At 49.1% G+C, this 22,112-nt stretch overlaps 1 protein-coding gene across 2 annotated transcripts in view; it reads left to right on the top strand.

Annotated features, from left to right (window-relative positions):
• Positions 1-22,112, top strand: part of LOC134910775 (cytochrome P450 2U1) — a 182,208-nt gene that overhangs the window by 145,914 nt on the left and 14,182 nt on the right. Inside the window, exons 3-4 of one of the 2 annotated variants that reach the window (XM_063919161.1) lie at positions 5,825-5,986; positions 15,927-16,094. In XM_063919161.1, coding sequence (XP_063775231.1) covers positions 5,825-5,986; positions 15,927-16,094 — 330 coding nt within the window. The remainder of the gene's footprint in view (positions 1-5,824; positions 5,987-15,926; positions 16,095-22,112) is intronic. The other variant, XM_063919169.1, reaches the window with a different exon arrangement.

Raw genomic sequence — 22,112 nt, 5'->3', positions numbered from 1 at the left:
TCAGGGGTACAAGCTGGAATTCGAGACGTCTCCCCCTCGCCGTTTCCTCAAATCTGCCTTGCCGACAGCTCCCTCAGACAGGGAGGCAGTGCTGGAGGCAATTCACAAGCTGTATTCGCAGCAGGTGATAGTCAAGGTACCCCTCCTTCAACAGGGACGGGGTTACTATTCCACAATGTTTGTGGTACCGAAACCGGACGGTTCGGTGAGACCCATTTTAAATTTGAAATCCTTGAACACTTATATACGAAGGTTCAAGTTCAAAATGGAATCGCTCAGGGCGGTTATTGCAAGCCTGGACGAAGGGGATTACATGGTATCACTGGACATCAAGAATGCTTACCTGCATGTCCCCATTTACCCCCCTCACCAGGAGTACCTCAGATTTGTGGTACAGGACTGTCATTACCAATTCCAGACGTTGCCGTTCGGTCTGTCCACGGCACCGAGGGTATTTACCAAGGTAATGGCAGAGATGATGATACTCCTTCGAAGGAAGGGAGTTATAATTATCCCGTACTTGGACGATCTCCTTATAAAGGCGAGGTCCAGGGAACAGTTGTTGATCGGAGTAGCACTAGCTGGGGCAGTGCTACAACAGCACGGCTGGATCCTGAACATTCCGAAATCGCAGCTGGTTCCTACAACGCGTCTACTGTTCCTGGGGATGGTTCTCGACACAGAACAGAAAAAAGTGTTTCTCCCGGAGGAGAAGGCCAAGGAGTTGTCATCTCTAGTCAGAGACCTCCTAAAAACAAAAACAGGTGTCGGTGCACCATTGCACGCGAGTCCTGGGAAAGATGGTGGCTTCTTACGAAGCAATTCCATTCGGAGGGTTCCATGCGAGGATCTTTCAGTGGGATCTGTTGGACAAGTGGTCCGGATCGCATCTTCAGATGCATCGGCTGATAACCCTGTCTCCAAGGGCCAGGGTGTCGCTGTTGTGATGGCTGCAGAGTGCTCATCTTCCAGAGGGCCGCAGATTCGGCATACAGGACTGGGTCCTGGTGACCACGGATGCCAGCCTTCGAGGTTGGGGGGCAGTCACACAGGGAAGAAACTTCCAAGGACAATGGTCAAGTCAGGAGACTTCCCTACACATAAATATTCTGGAACTAAGGGCCATTTGCAATGCCCTAAGTCAGGCAAGACCCCTGCTTCAAAACCAGACGGTGCTGATCTAGTCAGACAACATCACGGCGGTCGCCCATGTAAACCGACAGGGCGGCACAAAAAGCAGGATGGCAATGGCAGAAGCCACAAGGATTCTCCGATGGGCGGAAAATCATGTGTTAGCACTGTCAGCAGTGTTCATTCCCGGAGTGGACAACTGGGAAGCAGACTTTCTCAGCAGACATGACCTCCACCCGGGAGAGTGGGGACTTCATCCAGAAGTCTTTCAAATGATTGTACACCATTGGGAAGGGCCACAGGTGGACATGATGGCGTCCCGCCTCAACAAAAAGCTAGGATGTTATTGCGCCAGGTCAAGGGACCCTCAGGCGATAGCTGTGGACGCTCTGGTAACACCGTGGGTGTACCAGTCGGTGTATGTGTTCCTTCCTCTGCCTCTCATACCCAAGGTACTGAGAATAATAAGAAGGAGAGGAGTAAGAACTATACTCGTGGTTCCGGATTGGCCAAGAAGATCTTGGTACCCAGAACTTCAAGAAATTATCTCAGAGGACCCATGGCCTCTGCCGCTCAGACAGGACCTGCTGCAGCAGGGGCCCTGTCTGTTCAACCGCCACTGCGTTTGACGGCATGGCGGTTGAACACCGGATCCTAAAGGAAAAGGGCATTCCGGATAAAGTCATTCCTACGCTGATTAAGGCTAGGAAAGATGTGACCGCAAAATATTATCACCGCATATGGCGAAAATATGTTGCTTAGTGTGAGGCCAGGAAGGCCCCAACGGAGGAATTTCAACTGGGTCGATTTCTGCACTTCAGGAGTGACTATGGGCCTAAAATGGGTTCCAGTAAGGTCCAGTTTTTGGCTCTGTCCATTTTCTTCCAAAAAGAACTGGCTTCATTGCCTGAAGTTCAGACTTTTGTTAAGGGAGGGCTGCATATTCAGCCCCCGTTTGTGCCTCCAGTGGCACCGTGGGATCTCAACGTGGTGTTGGATTTCCTGAAGTCGCATTGGTTTGAACCACTAAAATCCGTGGAGCTAAAATACCTCATGTGGACAGTGGTCATGCTGTTGGCCTTGGCGTCGGCCAGGCGTGTATCAGAATTGGCGGCTTTGTCATGCAAATGCCCTTATCTGATTTTTCATAAGGATAGGGCGGAATTGAGGACTCGTTCCCAATTTCTCCCAATGGTGGTTTCAGGTTTCATTTGAACCAGCCTATTGTGGTGCCTGCGGCTACTCGTGACTTGGAGGATTCCAAGTTGCTGGACGTAGTCCGGGCCCTAAAAATCTATGTTTCCGGGACAGCTGGAGTCAGAAAGACTGACTCGCTATTTATCCTGCATGCACCCAACAAGTTGGGTGCGCCTGCTTCAAAGCAGACTATTGCTCGCTGGATCTGTAGCACGATTCAACTTGCACATTCTGCGGCTGGACTGCCGCATCCTAAATCTGTAAAGCCCATTCCACGAGGAAGGTGGGCTCTTCTTGGGCGGCTGCCCGAGGGGTCTCGGCTTTAAAACTTTGCCGAGCAGCTACTTGGTCGGGGTCAAGCACATTTGCTAAATTCTACAAGTTTGATACCCTGGCTGAGGAGGACCTAGAGTTCGCTCATTCGGTGCTGCAGAGTCATCCGCACTCTCCCGCCCGTTTGGGAGCTTTGGTATAATCCCCATGGTCCTTACGGAGTTCCCAGCATCCACTTAGGACGTTAGAGAAAATAAGATTTTACTCACCTGTAAATCTATTTCTCGTAGTCCGTAGTGGATGCTGGGCGCCCGTCCCAAGTGCGGATTGTCTGCAATACTTGTATATAGTTATTGTTTATCTAAAGGGTTATTGTTGAGCCATCTATTGAGAGGCTCAGTTGTATTTCATACTGTTAACTGGGTATACTATCACGAGTTATACGGTGTGATTGGTGTGGCTGGTATGAGTCTTACCCGGGATTCCAAATCCTTTCCTTATTGTGTCAGCTCTTCCGGGCACAGTATCCTAACTGAGGTCTGGAGGAGGGTCATAGAGGGAGGAGCCAGTGCACACCAGGTAGTCCTAAAGCTTTCTTTAGTTGTGCCCAGTCTCCTGCGGAGCCGCTATTCCCCATGGTCCTTACGGAGTTCCCAGCATCCACTACGGACTACGAGAAATAGATTTACCGGTGAGTAAAATCTTATTTTTGGAAGCATACTGTCAAGCGAATCTCCTTGTTCCGGCTAATGTCTCTGTTCACTCTACTCGTAAGGTAGGTCCTTCATAGACAGCACAACATGGTGCTTCAGCAGAACAGACATGTAAGGCAGCCACATAGTCTTCCATTAACCCATTCATTAGACATTATGCTTGGATACTTTTGCCTCTCATGACGCTGAATTCGGGCGAAAGGTTCTCCCGTCCAATCAGGAGCGTCCCCACCACTAAAATTGCTTTGGAAAATCTCATTGTTATCCTGCGTATAACCTGTGGACCCTGCCAGAGAAATATACGTTATGGTAAGAACTTACCGTTAATAACGGTATTTCTCCTAAGTCCACAGGTTGCACAGGGATCCCACCCTGACGCACCTGATTTGAGGATCTTGCTACTCACTAACCTCTTCCTTCTTGTACGGAAGGGTGTGCATGTGTGTTCTTCTCGCCTGATTAGGGCTCTACATGATGCTCCTGCCTAGATGCTTTGGAATCCAACTGATTTGCCTGAGGATATATGGACGGCCCGTTGCATCCTGGGAGGCCTGAAAGCTTGTGATCGTTTCGTGCCAATCCGCTGTCGCTCCATCATATCCCATTGTTATCCTGTGGAACCTGTGGACTTAGAAGAAATACAGTTATCAACGGTAAGTTCTTACCATAACGTATATTTATGCACTAAGATTACATTTAGTTATCTGGTAAGTACTGTATCATTCAGAGGAAATTTAGCTCACAGAGCTCCAAGTTCTGTGCTGATATCCACTGTAGACACTGCTGTACGCTGCTGTGCTGCTCCTACTCCTCTCACCCTCTCTCAAGCTACATCAGTGGGTGAATGCTGGATCCTCATAGGAACACCACCCCGTGCTGTCTTCTCACAGAACTGTCTACTGAATTTTTGTTTATTTTGTTACTAAATTAGTGGTAAATACTTTTTACATACATTCTGAACAGTTATTGGGTGGCATTCATTTAGCCAAGGTAATTTACCATGGCTAGTTGACTAGGCCGGGATTATCTTGTTAGCCCAGATAAGACCACATCCCCAATGAGTACCCATTTTTTCCACGATAGCTGCCGTGAAAAAAACGGCTTTTCACGGACCTTTGTACGTTTTTGGGCAATTAGGGCTACCCACCTTAAAGTTCTAATTTATTCATAGGAAAAATCTGCCACCTTACATACAGTAGCAAATCAGAGGCGGATTGGCCATAGGGTTTACAGGGAAGATTCCCGGTGGGCTGAAGCACCCGTGGGGCCTGTTTTGTTTGAGGACATGTGGTCCTTTTTATAGACATAATGAATAAGATGCAAAATAATTTGCATATACGAAAATTACTTTGCCACTTAGCCTGTGATTGCAGATGATCTAGTGTACAGTATGCTCTGTCTGCCTACTTGGCTCACATATAAGATTGAGTGAATAGTGATTGGGATACGGTTAATGTAATAAGCAAGAAAATATATCTTTCTAAAGAATTATATAGTTTCCTAAATTCTGAAGGTGTATCATATAATGTGCTCATAATATTTACTTTTATTTCTGTTTAACTTCCCCCTTGATGCTGGACATGCCCACTATCTGGAAAGTTTCGGGGGGGAGGGTGCTGCTGCCATGGCCCATGGCTAGACCTTACACCTCTGGTGCTGCCCATGTTGGGCCACTAGTACAAATTTTTCCAGGGCCACTTTTTGTTCCCAATCCACCCCTGGTAGCAATCTATGTATGTTAGCAAAGGTTTGCATAGGTAGACATTGGATGGCTACTGTCATGCCCTCTTTCTCAGAACGGGTTGTCCTGGTTAACTCAACTATCGTCCATGAGAGGTATTTTAAGATAGCAGCAAGTTTCTCCTGAACGTTGAATAAATATGGTCAGATGGCAGGTGTCCTTTTGCTTTGGAATCTAGTAAATCTACATGACTTTGGATTTCTAGCTCTCTAGCTGCCCTTGAGTTTGCAAACATTATTGACTAAATTCTACTGCACAATTAGGGGTAAATTTACTAAGATGAGAGTTCTGTTTAAGATGGGATGTTGCCCATAGCAACCAATCAGATTCTACTTCTCATTTATCTAGCACCTTTTTAGAAGATAATATCTGATTGGTTGCTGTGGGCAACATTCCATCTTAAATAGAACTCCCATCTTAGTAAATTTACCCCTTACTGTCTAAGTGTATATTATAAAATGTTATAATATGAGTGTCTCTATTCAAGATAGTGAAACTGTGATGTAGCATACCTTTATGTTCTTAATGAAAGTGTGTTTTATGATATATTTTCATCTTAAAAATGTATTGTACTGTGAATATTTTCCTTTTTTTAATCAAAATCTCTATCTTTATATATATATATATATATATATATATATATATATATATATATATATATATATATATATATAATTTATAAAAAAAATTGGTTAATGGACATCTCATTACTAAAATGGTACATTATGCAACAAATTTCACACTCCACTTCTGCTTTTCCTGTTGACAGAGAAAGTCCAAGCAGAAATTGATGCAGTTGTAGGACGTGACAAGCCTCCATCACTGATGCATAAGATTCAAATGCCATTCACAGAGGCCACCATTATGGAGGTGCAGAGAATGACGGTGGTTGTTCCTCTCTCAGTACCACACATGGTTTCTGAACATATAGGTAAACAACAAAAAATCTACAATGAAGGGTCTTAGTGTTGTAAACAACACAAATCTGCACACCTCTTTCAGAAGCTTGGGGAAATGATCTGTGTTACCGGAAGCAATATTCCTTCTGCAACTGTACTGGAAGCCACATTCATATATATAATGTATGCAAGATTTGCAATGCACAAGAGCCTCTGGGTCCATGGGGACCCACACCGCACACCCTGCACCCTTAAAATTATACTTACCGCTCTAAAGTCCTGCAGTGAACGGTGCTGCAGATGGAAACCACAGAATATGGCGCAGTACCCATTTTCCCAGTGTTTTGGGCATGTGTGCTAGAGGTTTCCCCGGGAACATGTAGCAGGCGCCATTTTTCTGGAGACCTTCGCATGCGCAGTAGGCTCTGCAGTGCCGTTTCTTGCGGCGCCCGCCGCGGCACTTCCTGAGCACTTTCAACCCCCCCTTCCCTCTCCTCCCGAGTGCCCAGCTCGGGGGGCGGGGTTTCACGGAATGACGTGTTTGCGTCGTGACGTCATGACGCATTCGCGTCATTCCGCGAAACCCGCCCCCCCAGCTGGGCACTCGGGAGGAGGGAGAAGGGGGAGCCAAGCCGGCCAGCGCTGCGCAGACGAGGGAGAGGCGGCTGAAGAGCGGGAAGAACCGCTTCAAATGTAAGTCAGCCCCTCTCCCTCTCTCTCCCTCCCCCCACCCCACCACCTACCGTACTGTGTAAAATGGGGACACTTGTCTGCCGGAATGTGTAAAATGGGGACGCTTGCCTGCCGTACTGTGTAAAATGGGGACACTTGTCTGCCGGAATGTGTAAAATGGGGACGCTTGCCTGCCGGAATGTGTAAAATGGGGACACCTGTCTGCCGGAATGTGTAAAATGGGGACACTTGCCTGCCGTAATGTGTAAAATGGGGACACTTGCCTGTTGTACTATGTAAAATGGGGGCACGTGCCTGCCGCAATGTGTAAAATAGGGACACTTGCCTGCCATAATGTGTAAAATGGGGACACTTGCCTGCCGTAATGTGTAAAACGGGGACACTTGCCTGCCGGAATGTGTAAAATGGGGGCACGTGCCTGCCGTAATGTGTAAAATGGGAACACTTGCGTGCCGTAATGTGTAAAATGGGGACACTTTCCTGCCGCAATGTGTAAAATGGGGTCACTTGCCTGCGATGCTGTGTAAAATGGGGGCACTGCCTGCCGCAATGTGTAAAATGGGGACACTTTCCTGCCGCAATGTGTAAAATGGGGACACTTTCCTGCCGCAATGTGTAAAATGGGGACACTTTCCTGCCGCAATGTGTAAAATGGGGACACTTGCCTGCCGTACTGTGTAAAATGGGGGCACGTGCCTGCCGCAATGTGTAAAATGGGGACACTTGCCTGTTGTACTGTGTAAAATGGGGGCACGTGCCTGCCGCAATGTGTAAAATGGGGGCACGTGCCTGCCGCAATGTGTAAAATGGGGACGCTTGCCTACCGTGCTGTGTAAAATGGGGACACTTGCCTGCTGTAATGTGTAAAATGAGTTTTTTTTTTTTTTATCCTGTGGTGGCCGTGATGAGGAGATCAGATGAGGCCACGCACATCTTAAAGCCACACCCATTTTAACGAGGTCACGCCCCCTTGCCGGTGGGGGGGGGGCATACTTTTCCTCTTTATATCTATGGGGGGGGGGGGGGGGGGGGGGCAAAATCGCTAGAAACGGCCCTGAGGCTCTGGCACAAAGATTCTAGTGCACTGCTAGAGAGGTGGGGGGCCTGCACAGGGGCCTCCTCTCTCTTAAAATGCCCATGATAGCAGCCATCATGCTGAAATGAAATTCCTCTCATGAAAGGGGAACCAATTGAATGCAATGTTTAAGCTTTACATTATTTTCAGTTTTAGCTCTGTATGAAAAAAAATTAAGACCTCACTGCTAACTACACATTCCACATGCTGCAGTTATCAATTAAAAGAAATGTTGAATAGATCATATAGCAAAGAGGAACCCTGTTTTGCATTAGCGATAATAAGAATTTACTCACCGGTAATTCTATTTCTCGTAGTCCGTAGTGGATGCTGGGAACTCCGTAAGGACCATGGAGAATAGACGGGCTCCGCAGGAGACTGGGCACTCTAAAGAAAAGATTAGGTACTATCTGGTGTGCACTGGCTCCTCCCTCTATGCCCCTCCTCCAGACCTCAGTTAGGGAAACTGTGCCCGGAAGAGCTGACATTACAAGGAAAGGATTTTTGGAATCCAGGGTAAGACTCATACCAGCCACACCAATCACACCGTACAACTTGTGATAACCTTACCCAGTTAACAGTATGAACAACAACTGTGCCTCACTCAACGGATGGCTCATAACAATAACCCTTATTTAAGCAATAACTATATACGCGTATTGCAGAAAGTCCGCACTTGGGACGGGCGCCCAGCATCCACTACGGACTACGAGAAATAGAATTACCGGTGAGTAAATTCTTATTTTCTCTGACGTCCTAGTGGATGCTGGGAACTCCGTAAGGACCATGGGGATTATACCAAAGCTCCGAAACGGGCGGGAGAGTGCGGATGACTCTGCAGCACCGAATGAGCAAACACAAGGTCCTCCTCAGCCAGGGTATCAAACTTGTAGAACTTTGCAAAGGTGTTTGAACCCGACCAAGTAGCCGCTCGGCAAAGCTGTAAAGCCGAGACCCCTCGGGCAGCCGCCCAAGAAGAGCCCACCTTCCTTGTGGAATGGGCTTTTACTGATTTTGGATGCGGCAATCCAGCCGCAGAATGAGCCAGCTGAATCGTGCTACAGATCCAGCGAGCAATAGTTTGCTTTGAAGCAGGAGCACCTAGCTTGTTGGGTGCATGCAGGATAAACAGCGAGTCAGTCTTCCTGACTCCAGCCGTTCTGGAAACATATATTTTCAAAGCCCTGACTACGTCCAGCAACTTGGAGTCCTCCAAGTCCCGAGTAGCCGCAGGCACCACAATAGGTTGGTTCAAATGAAACGATGATACCACCTTTGGGAGAAATTGGGGACGAGTCCTCAATTCTGCCCTGTCCATATGGAAGATCAGATATGGGCTTTTACATGACAAAGCCGCCAATTCCGACACACGCCTAGCCGATGCTAAGGCCAACAGCATGACCACTTTCCACGTAAGATACTTTAGTTCCACGGTCTTAAGTGGCTCAAACCAGTGGGATTTCAGGAAATCCAACACAACGTTAAGATCCCCTGACTGTAGGAAGTGCAGGAATCGACCCAGCTGGAATTCCTCTGTAGGGGCCTTTCTGGCCTCACACCAAGCAACATATTTTCGCCATATACGGTGATAATGCTTTGCTGTCACGTCCTTCCTAGCCTTTATCAGCGTAGGAATAACTTCATCCGGAATGCCTTTTTCCGCTAGGATCCGGCGTTCAACCGCCATGCCGTCAAACGCAGCCGCGGTAAGTCTTGGAACAGACAGGGCCCTTGTTGCAGCAGGTCCTGTCTGAGAGGCAGAGGCCATGGGTCCTCTGTGCGCATTTCTTGCAGTTCCGGGTACCAAGTCCTTCTTGGCCAATCCGGAACAATGAGTATTGTTCTTATTCCTCTCTTTCTTACTATTCTCAGTACCTTGGGTATGAGGGGAAGAGGAGGAAACACATATACCGACTGGTACACCCGCGGTGTCACTAGGGCGTCCACATCTATCGCCTGAGGGTCCCATGACCTGGCGCAATATCTTTTTAGCTTTTTGTTGAGGCGGGACACCATCATGTCCACCTGTGGCAGTTCCCATCGCTTTGCAATCTGTGTGAAGACTTCTTGATGAAGTCCCCACTCTCCCGGGTGGAGGTCGTGTCTGCTGAGGAAGTCTGCTTCCCAGTTGTCCACTCCCGGAATGAACACTGCTGACAGTGCTTGCACGTGATTCTCCGCCCACCGAAGAATCTTTGTGGCTTCCGCCATTGCCATCCTGCTTCTTGTGCCGCCCTGGCGGTTTACATGGGCGACCGCCGTGATGTTGACTGACTGAATCAGCACTGGCCGGTTTCGAAGCAGGGGTTCTGCTTGACTCAGGGCGTTGTAAATGGCCCTTAGTTCCAGTATATTTATGTGTAGAGAAGTCTCCAGACTTGACCACAGCCCTTGGAAGTTTCTTCCCTGAGTGACTGCCCCCCATCCTCGGAGGCTTGCATCCGTGGTCACCAGGACCCAGTCCTGTATGCCGAACCTGCGGCCCTCGAGAAGGTGAGCACTCTGCAGCCACCACAGAAGAGACACCCTGGCCCTTGGGGACAGGGTGATCAGCCGATGCATCTGAAGATGGGATCCGGACCACTTGTCCAACAGATCCCACTGAAAGATCCTTGCATGGAACCTGCCGAAGGGAATGGCTTCGTATGAAGCCACCATCTTTCCCAGGACTCGCGTGCAGTGATGCACAGATACCTGTTTTGGTTTCAGGAGGTCCCTGACCAGAGATGCTAATTCCTGGGCCTTCTCCACCGGGAGAAACACCTTCTTCTGTTCTGTGTCCAGAATCATGCCCAGGAAAAGCAGACGCGTCGTAGGAATCAGCTGCGACTTTGGAACATTCAGAATCCAGCCGTGCTGTTGCAACACTTCCTGAGAGAGTGCTACGCTGATCAACAACTGCTCTCTGGACCTCGCCTTTATGAGGAGATCGTCCAAGTACGGGATAACTATAACTCCCTTCTTCCGAAGGAGTATCATCATTTCGGCCATTACCTTGGTAAATATCCTCGGTGCCGTGGACAGGCCAAACGGCAACGTCTGGAACTGGTAATGACAGTCCTGTACCACAAACCTGAGGTACTCCTGGTGAAGTGGGTAAATGGGGACATGCAAGTAGGCATCCTTGATGTCCAGCGACACCATAAAATCCCCCTCTTCCAGGCTTGCAATAACCGCTCTGAGCGATTCCATTTTGAACTTGAATTTCTTTATATAAGTGTTCAAGGATTTTAAATTCAGAATGGGTCTCACCGAACCGTCCGGTTTCGGTACCACAAACAGTGTGGAATAGTAACCCCTTCCCTGTTGAAGGAGGGGGACCCTGATAATCACTTGCTGGAGGTACAGCTTGTGAATTGCCGCCAGTACTACAGTACCTCCCTTTCCATGGGGGAAGCTGGCAAGGCTGATTTGAGGTAACGGCGGGGGGGGAGTCGCTTCGAATTCCAGCTTGTATCCCTGAGATACAATTTGTACAGCCCAGAGATCCACCTGTGAGCGAACCCACTGGTTGCTGAAGTTTCGGAGACGCGCCCCCACCGCACCTGGCTCCGCCTGTGGAGCCCCAACGTCATGCGGTGGACTTAGTGGAAGCAGGGGAGGACTTTTGTTCCTGGGAACTGGCTGCATGGTGCAGCTTCTTACCTCTACCCCTGCCACTGGCAAGAAAGGATGCGCCCCTGACCCTCTTGCCTTTCTGAGAACGAAAGGACTGCATTTGATAATACGGTGCTTTCTTAGGCTGTGAGGAAACCTGAGGCAAGAAAGTTGACTTTCCAGCTGTCGCTGTGGACACGAGGTCCGATAGACCGTCCCCAAACAATTCCTCACCCTTATAAGGCAAAACCTCCATGTGTTTTTTAGAATCAGCATCTCCTGTCCATTGCCGAGTCCATAAGACCCTCCTGGCAGAAATGGACATAGCATTAATTCTAGAGCCCAGCAGGCAAATGTCCCTCTGAGCATCCCGCATATATAAGACGACGTCTTTTATATGGCCCAGGGTTAGCAAAACAGTATCCCTGTCGAGGGAATCTATGTCGTCTGACAGAGTATCTGTCCATGCTGCTACAGCACTACACATCCAGGCTGAAGCAATAGCAGGTCTCAGTAGAGTACCAGAGTGTGTGTACACTGACTTCAGGATAGCTTCCTGCTTTCTATCCGCAGGCTCCTTTAGGGCGGCCGTATCCTGAGACGGCAGGGCCACCTTTTTAGATAAGCGTGTCAGCGCCTTGTCCACCCTAGGGGATGTTTCCCAACGTAACCTGTCCGTTGGCGGGAAAGGGTACGCCATCAGTAACCTCTTAGAAATCACTAGTTTCTTATCAGGGGAACTCCACGCTTCTTCACATAATTCATTTAATTCATCAGATGGGGGAAAAGTCACTGGCTGCTTTTTCTCCCCAAACATATAAGCCCTCTTGGTATTAACAGGGTTAATCTCAGAAATGTGTAATACATCTTTCATTGCAATAATCATGTATCGGATGGCCTTGGTCATTTTAGACTGTAAATGTGCCTCATCATCGTCGACACTGGAGTCGGACTCCGTGTCGACATCTGTGTCAACCATCTGAGATAGAGGGCGTTTATGAGCCCCTGACGGTTTCTGAGTCGCCTGGGCAGGCGCGGGCTGAGACCCCGGCTGTCCCAAGGCTGCAGCGTCATCAAACCTTTTATATAAGGAGCTTACAATGTCGTTTAAGACCTTCCACATATCCATCCAATCAGGTGTCGGCCCCGACGGGGGCGACACCACACTTATCTGCCCTTGCTCCGCCTCCATGTAACCCTCCTCATCAAACATGTCGACACAGCCGTACCGACACACCGCACACACACAGGGAATGCTCAGACTGAGGACAGGACCCCACAAAGTCCTTTGGGGAGACAGAGAGAGAGTATGCCAGCACACACCACAGCGCTATATAACACAGGGATTTTCACTTATAATAAGTGATTACCCAATAGCTGCCTTATATGTTTTATTTGCGCCTAAATTTATGTGCCCCCCCTCTCTTTTTTACCCTTCTTGTACCTGGATACTGCAGGGGAGAGCCTGGGGAGCTGCTTCCAGCGGAGCTGTGAAGAGAAAATGGCGCTGGTGTGCTGAGGAAGAAGGCCCCGCCCCCTCAGTGGCGGGCTTCTGTCCCGCTTTCTGTGTAAAAAAATGGTGGGGGTTTTTACATATATACAGTGCCAGACTGTATATATGTATTTTTATTGCCAAAAGGTACTTCAATTGCTGCCCAGGGCGCCCCCCCCCACCCCCCCAGCGCCCTGCACCCTACAGTGACCGGAGTGTGTAAGTGTGCTGGGAGCAATGGCGCACAGCTGCGGTGCTGTGTGCTACCTTAAATGAAGACAGGAGTCTTCTGCCGCCGATTTCGTCGTCTTCAAGCTTCTGTTCTTCTGGCTCTGCGAGGGGGACAGCGGCACGGCTCCGGGAACGGACGATCGAGGACAGGTGCCTGTGTTCGAACCCTCTGGAGCTAATGGTGTCCAGTAGCCTAAGTAGCACAAGCTAGCTGCAAGCAAGTAAGTTTGCTTCTCTCCCCTTAGTCCCACGTAGCAGTGAGTCTGTTGCCAGCAGATCTCACTGAAAATAAAAAACCTAATAAATACTTTCTTTACTAGTAAGCTCAGGAGAGCCCACTAGGAGCACCCAGCTCTGGCCGGGCACAGATTCTAACGGAGGTCTGGAGGAGGGGCATAGAGGGAGGAGCCAGTGCACACCAGATAGTACCTAATCTTTTCTTTAGAGTACCCAGTCTCCGGCGGAGCCCGTCTATTCTCCATGGTCCTTACGGAGTTCCCAGCATCCACTAGGACGTCAGAGAAATAGGTTATACCAGTTTTCTGTCCAGAGCCTACAGAACCTGTACATGTGTTAAATCTTACGCACTTCATTAATGCGAATACATTTAGGTGTCTAGATTATTCAAATCTCATTACTTGCTGTTTAGGGCCATTCAGGGGTGGATTGGCCATAAAGCTCCCTAGTAAGATTCCTGGTAGGCTGACGTGTCTGTGGGCCCTGTTTTGTGTGTTGTCATGTGGCCCTACCTCCCGCATGACAGACAGCCCACCGCACTCAGTACACTGCATTGTCTGCAATCATTCTGTTATTCCATCTCTGCAATACAGCAACTTTGCTATCCAGTGATGCTGCCATGGCTACACAGTATGTTATACCTTTTGTGCTGCCCATGTCGGGTTACTTCTACAAAATTTTACGGGGCCACTTGACCTGCAGCAAATTATGCAAGAAAGGCAGCATTTGTGTACAATCACACCCTATGAGGAGGGACCCCACCCCCCTCAACAGACCCCATTTCCTAATCAAACCCACCCCCATTAGGGCTGCTTCAATAAATTGCCCGGGCAAGTTTTCCATCCCAATCCACCCCTGGAGCCAATCCATGTCACGTATGGGACATAAAGGAAACTTCTATTTGATAATTCAGCTCAGCTCTTTGAGCCTTTGTTATTTTTAAAGAGCCTGTGTTATGTTTATTTTTATGACAACCTATAAGAAAGTTATAATTTGACGGGTTGGGCACGGGGTCCCAGTAGTTGAGATGCCGGCGGTCATAATACCAACACCAGCAACAGAGGTGCAGAAGGCAACAAAGCCTAATCCTCTCCCTCCTCCTAACCCTCCCTAGCTGCAACCTAAACCTAACTCTCGGTTCCTGCAGCCTAACCCTATCCTCCCCGAAGCCTAAAACTAACCCTTCCTCCTCGCAGCCTAAACCTAACCCTTCCTCTCCCGCAGCCTAACCCTAACCTCCCCTGCCTGTCAGGTTGTCGTCGTTTGGCATTCTGACAGGTGTCGGGATTTCGGCGCCGGCATTCTCACCGGTGGGATCCCGAGCGCCAGGATCCCAACTACATCCCAATTTAACTTGTATGGCTATGTTGAAAACTCAAAATATACACAGCTACAGATTTTCTTTACAGTGTCACGTATGGGATATTTCATGGAATAGCCCTTTAATAGGGGATCAGTATGAAATACCTACAATCAAAATACCGACATTTAAAATGTCGACAGATCAAAAAGTCGACGCAAGTTTTAAAAGTTGGTGTGTATGTCGACATAGGTTGACATGGATACTGTATAAGTGTGCCGTTTCCCCTCGCATGGCTTTCTGCGCTTGCAATGCTTCGGGCACACTATTAAATTCCCTCTCCAGGTCCACTGGGATGCTAAGTTATGAGCAAGTCGGTTTCAATAAAAAATCATGAAAAACTTATGTCGACTTTTTCACCGGTCAGCAATTTATATATCGGTATTTTGACCATGTCGGTATTTTAAATATCTGTATTTTGACCATGTCGGGATTTTGATCTTGTCGTGATATTGACCGTTGGTCAATGGTTTTCCAGATTTTGGGGGTTATTCCGAATTGATCGTATCCCTGCAAAATTTTGCAGGGCTACGATCATGACAATAGACATGCAGGGGAACGCCCAGCACAGGGCTATCCCGCCCCGCATGTCAGTGCCGCTCCCCCCCCCCCGCAGAAGTGCAAAAGCATCGCACAGCGGCGATGCTTTTGCACTTTAGGAGTAGCTCCCGGCCAGCGCAGCTTTAGCGCCGTTCCAAACCTCCCCCCCCCCCCCGCGCACAGCCACCGCCTCTGCCTGTCAATCAGGCAGAGGCTATCGTAGCTCAGCGTCGGCCATCGGCCGTCTGGCATGCGCCGGCGCATGCGCAATTCTGACCCGATCACTGCGATGAAATGGCCGTTGGGATTTTGATTGTAGGTAACTTGACCACATCCCCTTTAATAGTTTAGTGACACAGAGCTGGTGCTTAAAATGATTTGTATTAGACAATAGTTTAAAGCACAACTGTTGCTCCATAATTTAGAGTGTAAGTGCAATATTGTTTTTGGTGTTATAATCAAGCTTAATTAAGCAGCAGACCCAGCTTTTTTTTACGTAGATTAGATTTTTCCTGCCATGCCCTATTTTAAATAGTAAACAAGATTTTATTTTAGTATTTCCATTTGATCACAAGGTTTTACATCTGAAAGATACTTTTTTTATTGTGTATAATGCAGTTTACATGTCACATGTTTCTTCTTCAAAGTGGTTTGTCCTCAGATGTCATTCATTTTAAGCAATTAACCCTTTTTAGTGTAATTTGCATATAAAGATTGTTTGTGTTTTTTTTCCTTTCTCCTATTTAGTGTTCCAGGGATATACCATTCCTAAGGATAGTGTGGTATTAGCCAATCTCTGGGCAGTACACCGCGATCCAAGGGTTTGGGAGAAGCCAAATGATTTCAACCCCAGCAGATTTTTAGATGAACATGGACAGGTCCTTAAAAAAGAAGCATTTATTCCTTTTGGAATTGGTAACATTGACATTTGATATTCTCTAACTAAGATGTATGTAACCTGTGTTTAGGCAATATGGCAACAGCAAGGTTTTACTTAGAAAGGTTATTGCAGTCCAGATTCTTAGTACCAACCCTTATTAAAGATTGGTATCTGATACTCTTAAGTTGGATTCATTGGGGCAGATGCAGAGATGATCGCAAAATTGGTGTAAATTGCTCTAAAACCTTCTCCAAAATAACGAGATTTATGGTAAGAACTTACCGTTGTTAAATCTCTTTCTGCGAGGTACACTGGGCTCCACAGGGAATGACATTGGGGTGTAGAGTAGGATCTTAAACCGAGGCACCAACAGGCTCAAAGCTTTGACCTTCTTCCCAGAATGCCTAGCGCCGCCTCCTCTATTAGGCCGCCTCCATGCACATGAACTCAGTTTTTGTTAACCAGTCCAATGCAGTAGCAGACAAAAGAGACGACAACTGTTAGTAGCCACATACACCACACACTCACGACAGGAGAAAGTGTCAGTGGCCAATGCCATACCAACCCAAAGAAGCTAAATGCGTCAGGGTGGGCACCCTGTGGAGGCCAGTGTACCTCGCAGAAAGAGATTTAACAACGGTAAATACTTACCATAAATCTCGTTTTCTGCTGCGAGGTACACTGGGCTCCACAGGGAATGACATTGGGGATGTCCTAAAGCAGTTCCTTATGGGAGGGGATGCACTGTAGCGGGCACAAGAACCCGGCGTCCAAAGGAATCATCCTGGGAGGCGAAGTATCGAAGGCATAGAACGTTATGAACGTGTTCACTGAGGACCACGTAGACCCGTTGCACAATTGTTCAAGGGTCGCACCACGGCGGGCCGCCCAAGAAGGTCCAACTGACCGAGTAGAATGGGTCTTTATGGTAGCAGGAGTTGGAAGGCCAGCCTGTACATAAGCATGTGCAATCACCATTCTAATCCATCTGGCCAGGGTCTGCTTGTGAGCAGGCCAGCCACGTTTGTGAAAACCAAACAGAACAAAGAGAGAATCCGACTTCCTGATGGAGGCAGTTCTCTTCACGTAGATATCCGTACCACATCCAAAGACCGCTCTTTGGAAGACAAATCGGGAGAGGCAAAGGCCGGAACCACAATCTCCTGATTAAGGTGGAAGAATACACCACCTTAGGTAAATACACAGTACGTGTTCTAAGAACCGCCCGATCACGGTGAAAAATCAGATATGGTGACCTACAAGACAAGGCATCCAAATCCGACACCCGTCTAGCAGAGGCAATAGCCAGCAGAAACAATACCTTAAGAGAAAGCCACTTAAGGTCCACAGATTCAAGAGGCTCAAACGGAGACCCTTGCAACACCTCCAAAACCACGACAAGTCCCAAGGGGCTACAGGCGGGACGTAGGGAGGTTGAATTCGCAACACACCCTGAATCAACGTATATGTACATCAGGTAAAGTCGCAATTTTTCTCTGGAACCAAACCGACAAGGCAGAAATATGAACCTTGATGGAGGTCAGACGAAGGCCCAAGTCCAGGCCCTGTTGTAGAAAGGCCAAAAATTTGGCTGTATTAAACTTGTAAGCGTCATGATTGTTAGATGCGCACCAAGCAAAGTAAGAAATCCAGACCCTATGGTAAATCCGAGCAGAAGCCGGTTTCTGGGCCTTCAACATGGTTTGAATGACCGCCTCAGAAAATCCTTTGGCCCTCAAGACGGAAGCTTCAAGAGCCACGCCGTCAAAGCCAACCGGGCTAAATCCCGATATACACAGGGGCCCTGAACGAGAAGATCTGGGCACTGTGGAAGTAGAAGGGGAGGCTTTATCGAGAGACCCTGAAGGTCTGAGAACCAATGCCATCTGGGCCACGCGGGAGCGATCAGAAGTAGGATTCCTCCTTCTTGCTTGAACTTCCTTATTACTCTGGGCAGGAGTAACACCAGAGGGAACATGTATGGCAGCTAAAAGTTCCATGGAATTGCCAGTGCGTCCACGAAAGCTGCTTGAGGATCCCTTGTCCTTGCACTTAAGACCGGAACCTTGTGATTGTCTCGAGACGACATCAGGTCCACATCTGGAAGGCCCCACCTGTTCAAGAGGAGTTGAAACACCTCTGGATGGAGGCTCCACTCTCCGGCATGTACGTCCTGACGACTGAGAAAGTCCGCTTCCCAGTTTAGGACCCCCGGAATGAATACTGCCGATATGGCTGGCAGATGGCGTTCCGCCCACTGAAGAATCCGTGATACTTCCCTCATTGCCAGCCGGCTTCAAGTGCCGCCTTGATGATTGATGTAAGCCACCGTGGTGGCGTTGTCCGACTGTACTTGAACAGGTCTGTTCTGTATCAAATGCTGGGCCAAGTTCAATGAGTTGAACACCGCCCGCAATTCCAGAATGTTTATCGGGAGTAGAGACTCCTGATTGGTCCACCGACCCTGAAGGGAGTGTTGCTCCAACACCGCGCCCCAGCCTCTCAGACTGGCATCCGTCGTCAGAAGGACCCAGTTGGAGATCCAGAAGGGACGAACCCTTGCTCAGTCGTTGGTCCTGAAGCCACCAGCTCAGTGACAGACGGACCTCCGGAGACAATGAGATCATTTGAGACCTGATCCAGTGAGGCAGGCCGTCCCATTTGGCAAGAATCAGCTTCTGCAGAGGGCGGGAATGGAATTGAGCGTACTCCACCATCTCGAAAGCCGACACCATGAGACCTAGCACTTGCATCGCCGAATGTATCGACACTTGCGGACGGGATAGGAAGCATCGAATCCTGTCCTGAAGCTTCAGGACTTTCTCCTGAGACAAGAACAACCGCTGGTTGTGAGTGTCCAACAACGCCCCCAGGTGCACCATGCTCTGAGCAGGGACAAGGGAAGATTTCTTCCAGTTGATGAACCATCCGTGGGCTTGCAGAAACTGGATGGTCAGATCCAGATGGCGTAGGAGAACTTCTGGGGAATTTGCCAGGATCAACAAGTCGTCCAAGTACAGTAGGATACTGACCCCTTGACAGCGGAGTACCGCCGTTATTACCTCCATGACCTTGGTAAAGACTCACGGAGCCGTGGATAAACCAAAAAGTAATGCCCAAAATAGGTAATGGAGGTTGCCAACCGCAAACCCCAGGTATTGCTGATGCGACATTGCAGTGGGAATATGCAGGTAAGCATCCTGTACGTCCAGGTAGACCATATAATCCCCAGGTTCCAATGCTAGAACAATAGATCGAAGAGTTTCCATACAAAACTTGGAGACCCTCACAAATTTATTCAAGGACTTGAGGTTGAGAATGTGCTGGGAGGACCCATTCGGTTTCGGGACTAGGAACAGCAGTGAATAGTACCCCTTGCCTCTCTGAGTTAGAGGCACCTGTACTACCACTCCTGTGTCCAGGAGGGACTGTACCACCGAATGAAGAGTTTTTGCCTTCACCTGATCCGAAGGGACGTCTGTCAGGCAAAATCGATGAGGGGGGCGATTTTTGAAGGATACAGCGTAACCTCGAGTGACGACTTCCCGTACCCAGGCATCTGAAGTGGTCTTCAACCATTCCTGGGTATACCCTAGAAGTCGGCCCCCCACCCTGGGATCCCCCAGAGAGAGGCCCGCCCCGTCATGCGGCACGCTTGTCAGTCTTGGAAGCAGGCTGACGTTTTGGGATTGGGCTTATTGGGTTGGAAGTGCGAGCCTGTTTCGGATACGCCTGACCCTTTGCTTTCCCTGAAGGATGAAAGGAGCGAAAGGAAGTACTCTTAGCCTTCGGTACAGAAGGTGCAGTACTAGGTAGACAAGCTGTTTTAGCAGAAGCTAAGTCAGCCTATATCTTGTTGAGGTCTTCTCCGAAAAGGATGTCTCCCTTAAAACCGAGTGCCTCCAGGGTTTTCTTAGAGTCCAGTTCCACAGACCAGGACCACAACCATAGAATCCGGCGAGCCAGTATGGACGTAGTAGAAGCCTTGGCCGCCAGAATACCGGCATCAGAAGCCGCCTCTTTAATGTAATGAGAAGCTGTGACAATATACGATAAGCATTGTCTCGCATGATCAGAAGCGTTGGAAGACATCTCAGCGTCCAACTCCTGAGCGCACGCTTCAATAGCCTCTGCAGCCCATGTCGCTGCAATGGTGGGCCGATACACAGCACCTGCTAGGGTGTAAATCGCCTTTAAGCAACCCTCCACACGCTTATCCGTCGGTTCTTTCAGAGATGTGACGTTAGTTACTGGCAGAGCTGAGGATACCACCAGCCGCGCCACCTGCGAATCCACTGGCGAGAGTGTTTCCCAATTTTTACTTAGCTCCGCAGCGAGGGGATAGCCAGCCAGCATCTTCTTGTGAGGCATGAATTTCTTTCCTGGATTTTCCCAGGACTCCTGACGTATGTCAACTAAATGGTCAGAATGAGGTAAAACTTGTTTAACCACTTTCTGACGTTTAAATCTGTCCGGTTTCTTAGGGTCAGCATCAGGCTCCGGGTCATTAGTCATTTGAAGAATGAGCCTGATAGCCTTCAACAAGTCAGGAACATCCACCTGTGAAGCAGGTTCCCCATCAGAAGCATCAGGATCAGAATCTGTGGGGTCAGTATAGACGCCTTCCTCATCAGACGAGGTGTCTGGGACATTGGTGGATTGTAAGGAAGTAATGGCCTGCTTAGAGGACCCCTTGGTCTTAGGCGGGCGAGGGTTAGACTTCTGAGTAGTCAGTGATTGGTTCAATTGCTGTAACTAAACAGACAGTTGATCTGTCCATGGCGGGTTAACCACGGGGACCATAAGCGGTTGTACCGGCACAGGAGGTCCCATAGGGGGCGTTAATCTAGTTACCAGCGTATTCAAAAGCGTGGAGAAAGTAGCCCAAGGCAGGTCATTTTGAACCCCCGTTGCTACGATCCCACTGGGTGGTAAGGAGCCCCCAGAACCCTCAGCTTCTATATTTTCCTCAAATGCGTCTGCAGCGTCACCACGCCACAATGTGGGATCAGCCCCAGCTCCATTGCCCCTTGTAGCTGACATATCCGAAAGTTCAATGCAGGGCAACCTAGTACAATATCAGCAGCATAATACCTGTGTCATGACTGAGGTTTTTGTGAACCCGGTGTAGTGAAGTCTGTGCGGGCGACTGGAGGATTATGTGAATACTACCACTGACCTGGTTTGGAAATGCTGTGGACTCTGGGTTTCCTCCGGTGACTGGGAAGAGGAACTGCAGCAGAGATGGCCGAATCTAGGTTCTCCTCATGCAGGATTAGGTCGGCAGACAGGAGGCATGCTGAAGGTCTCCTGAAAGACAGAACTGGAAAGGCACTGATGAATCAGTGAAGAATACCAGGTATAATTGTGCTAAAGGGTACGGGGTGCCTGGAGACACTGAGGTGCTTGCGGACACTGAGGTGCTTGCGGACACTGAGGTGCTTGCGGACACTGAGGTGCTTGGAGGCACTGAGGTACGTGGAGGCACTGAGGTGCGTGGAGGCACTGGGGTGCGTGGAGGCACTGGGGTGCGTGGAGGCACTGGGGTGCGTAGGGGTGCTGAGGCACGGAGGTGCTGGAAGCACGGAGATGCTGTGGCACGGAGGTACTGAGGCACGGAGGTGCTGTGGCACGGAGGTGCTGGAAGCACGGAGGTGCTGGAAGCACGGAGGTACTGAGGCACGGAGGTACTGAGGCGCTGAGGTGCTAAGGCACGGAGATGCTGAGTCACGGAGATGCTGAGGTGCTGGAAGCACGGAGGTACTGAGGCACGGAGGTACTGAGGCACGGAGGTACTGAGGCACGGGGGTGCTGGAAGCACGGAGGTACTGAGGCACGGAGATGCTGAGGCACGGAGATGCTGGGAGCACGGAGGTGCTGGGAGCACGGAGGTGCTGAGGCACGGAGATGCTGAGGCACGAGGTACTGAGCCCTGGAGATCCCAACTACAACAGCAGTAAAACTGAAACACGACAGCTGTGGTTTTCAGGGGAGAACACGGAATTCAGTACTGTGCCTTTAAGACGAAACATTGCAGCTGTACCTTTACATTG

This window comes from Pseudophryne corroboree, chromosome 1, assembly GCF_028390025.1.
Source record: "Pseudophryne corroboree isolate aPseCor3 chromosome 1, aPseCor3.hap2, whole genome shotgun sequence".
In the NCBI taxonomy this organism is placed as follows: Eukaryota; Metazoa; Chordata; class Amphibia; order Anura; family Myobatrachidae; genus Pseudophryne; species Pseudophryne corroboree.
Note: the sequence above shows the minus strand (reverse complement) of the source record. Positions and strands in the feature narration are given on the sequence as shown.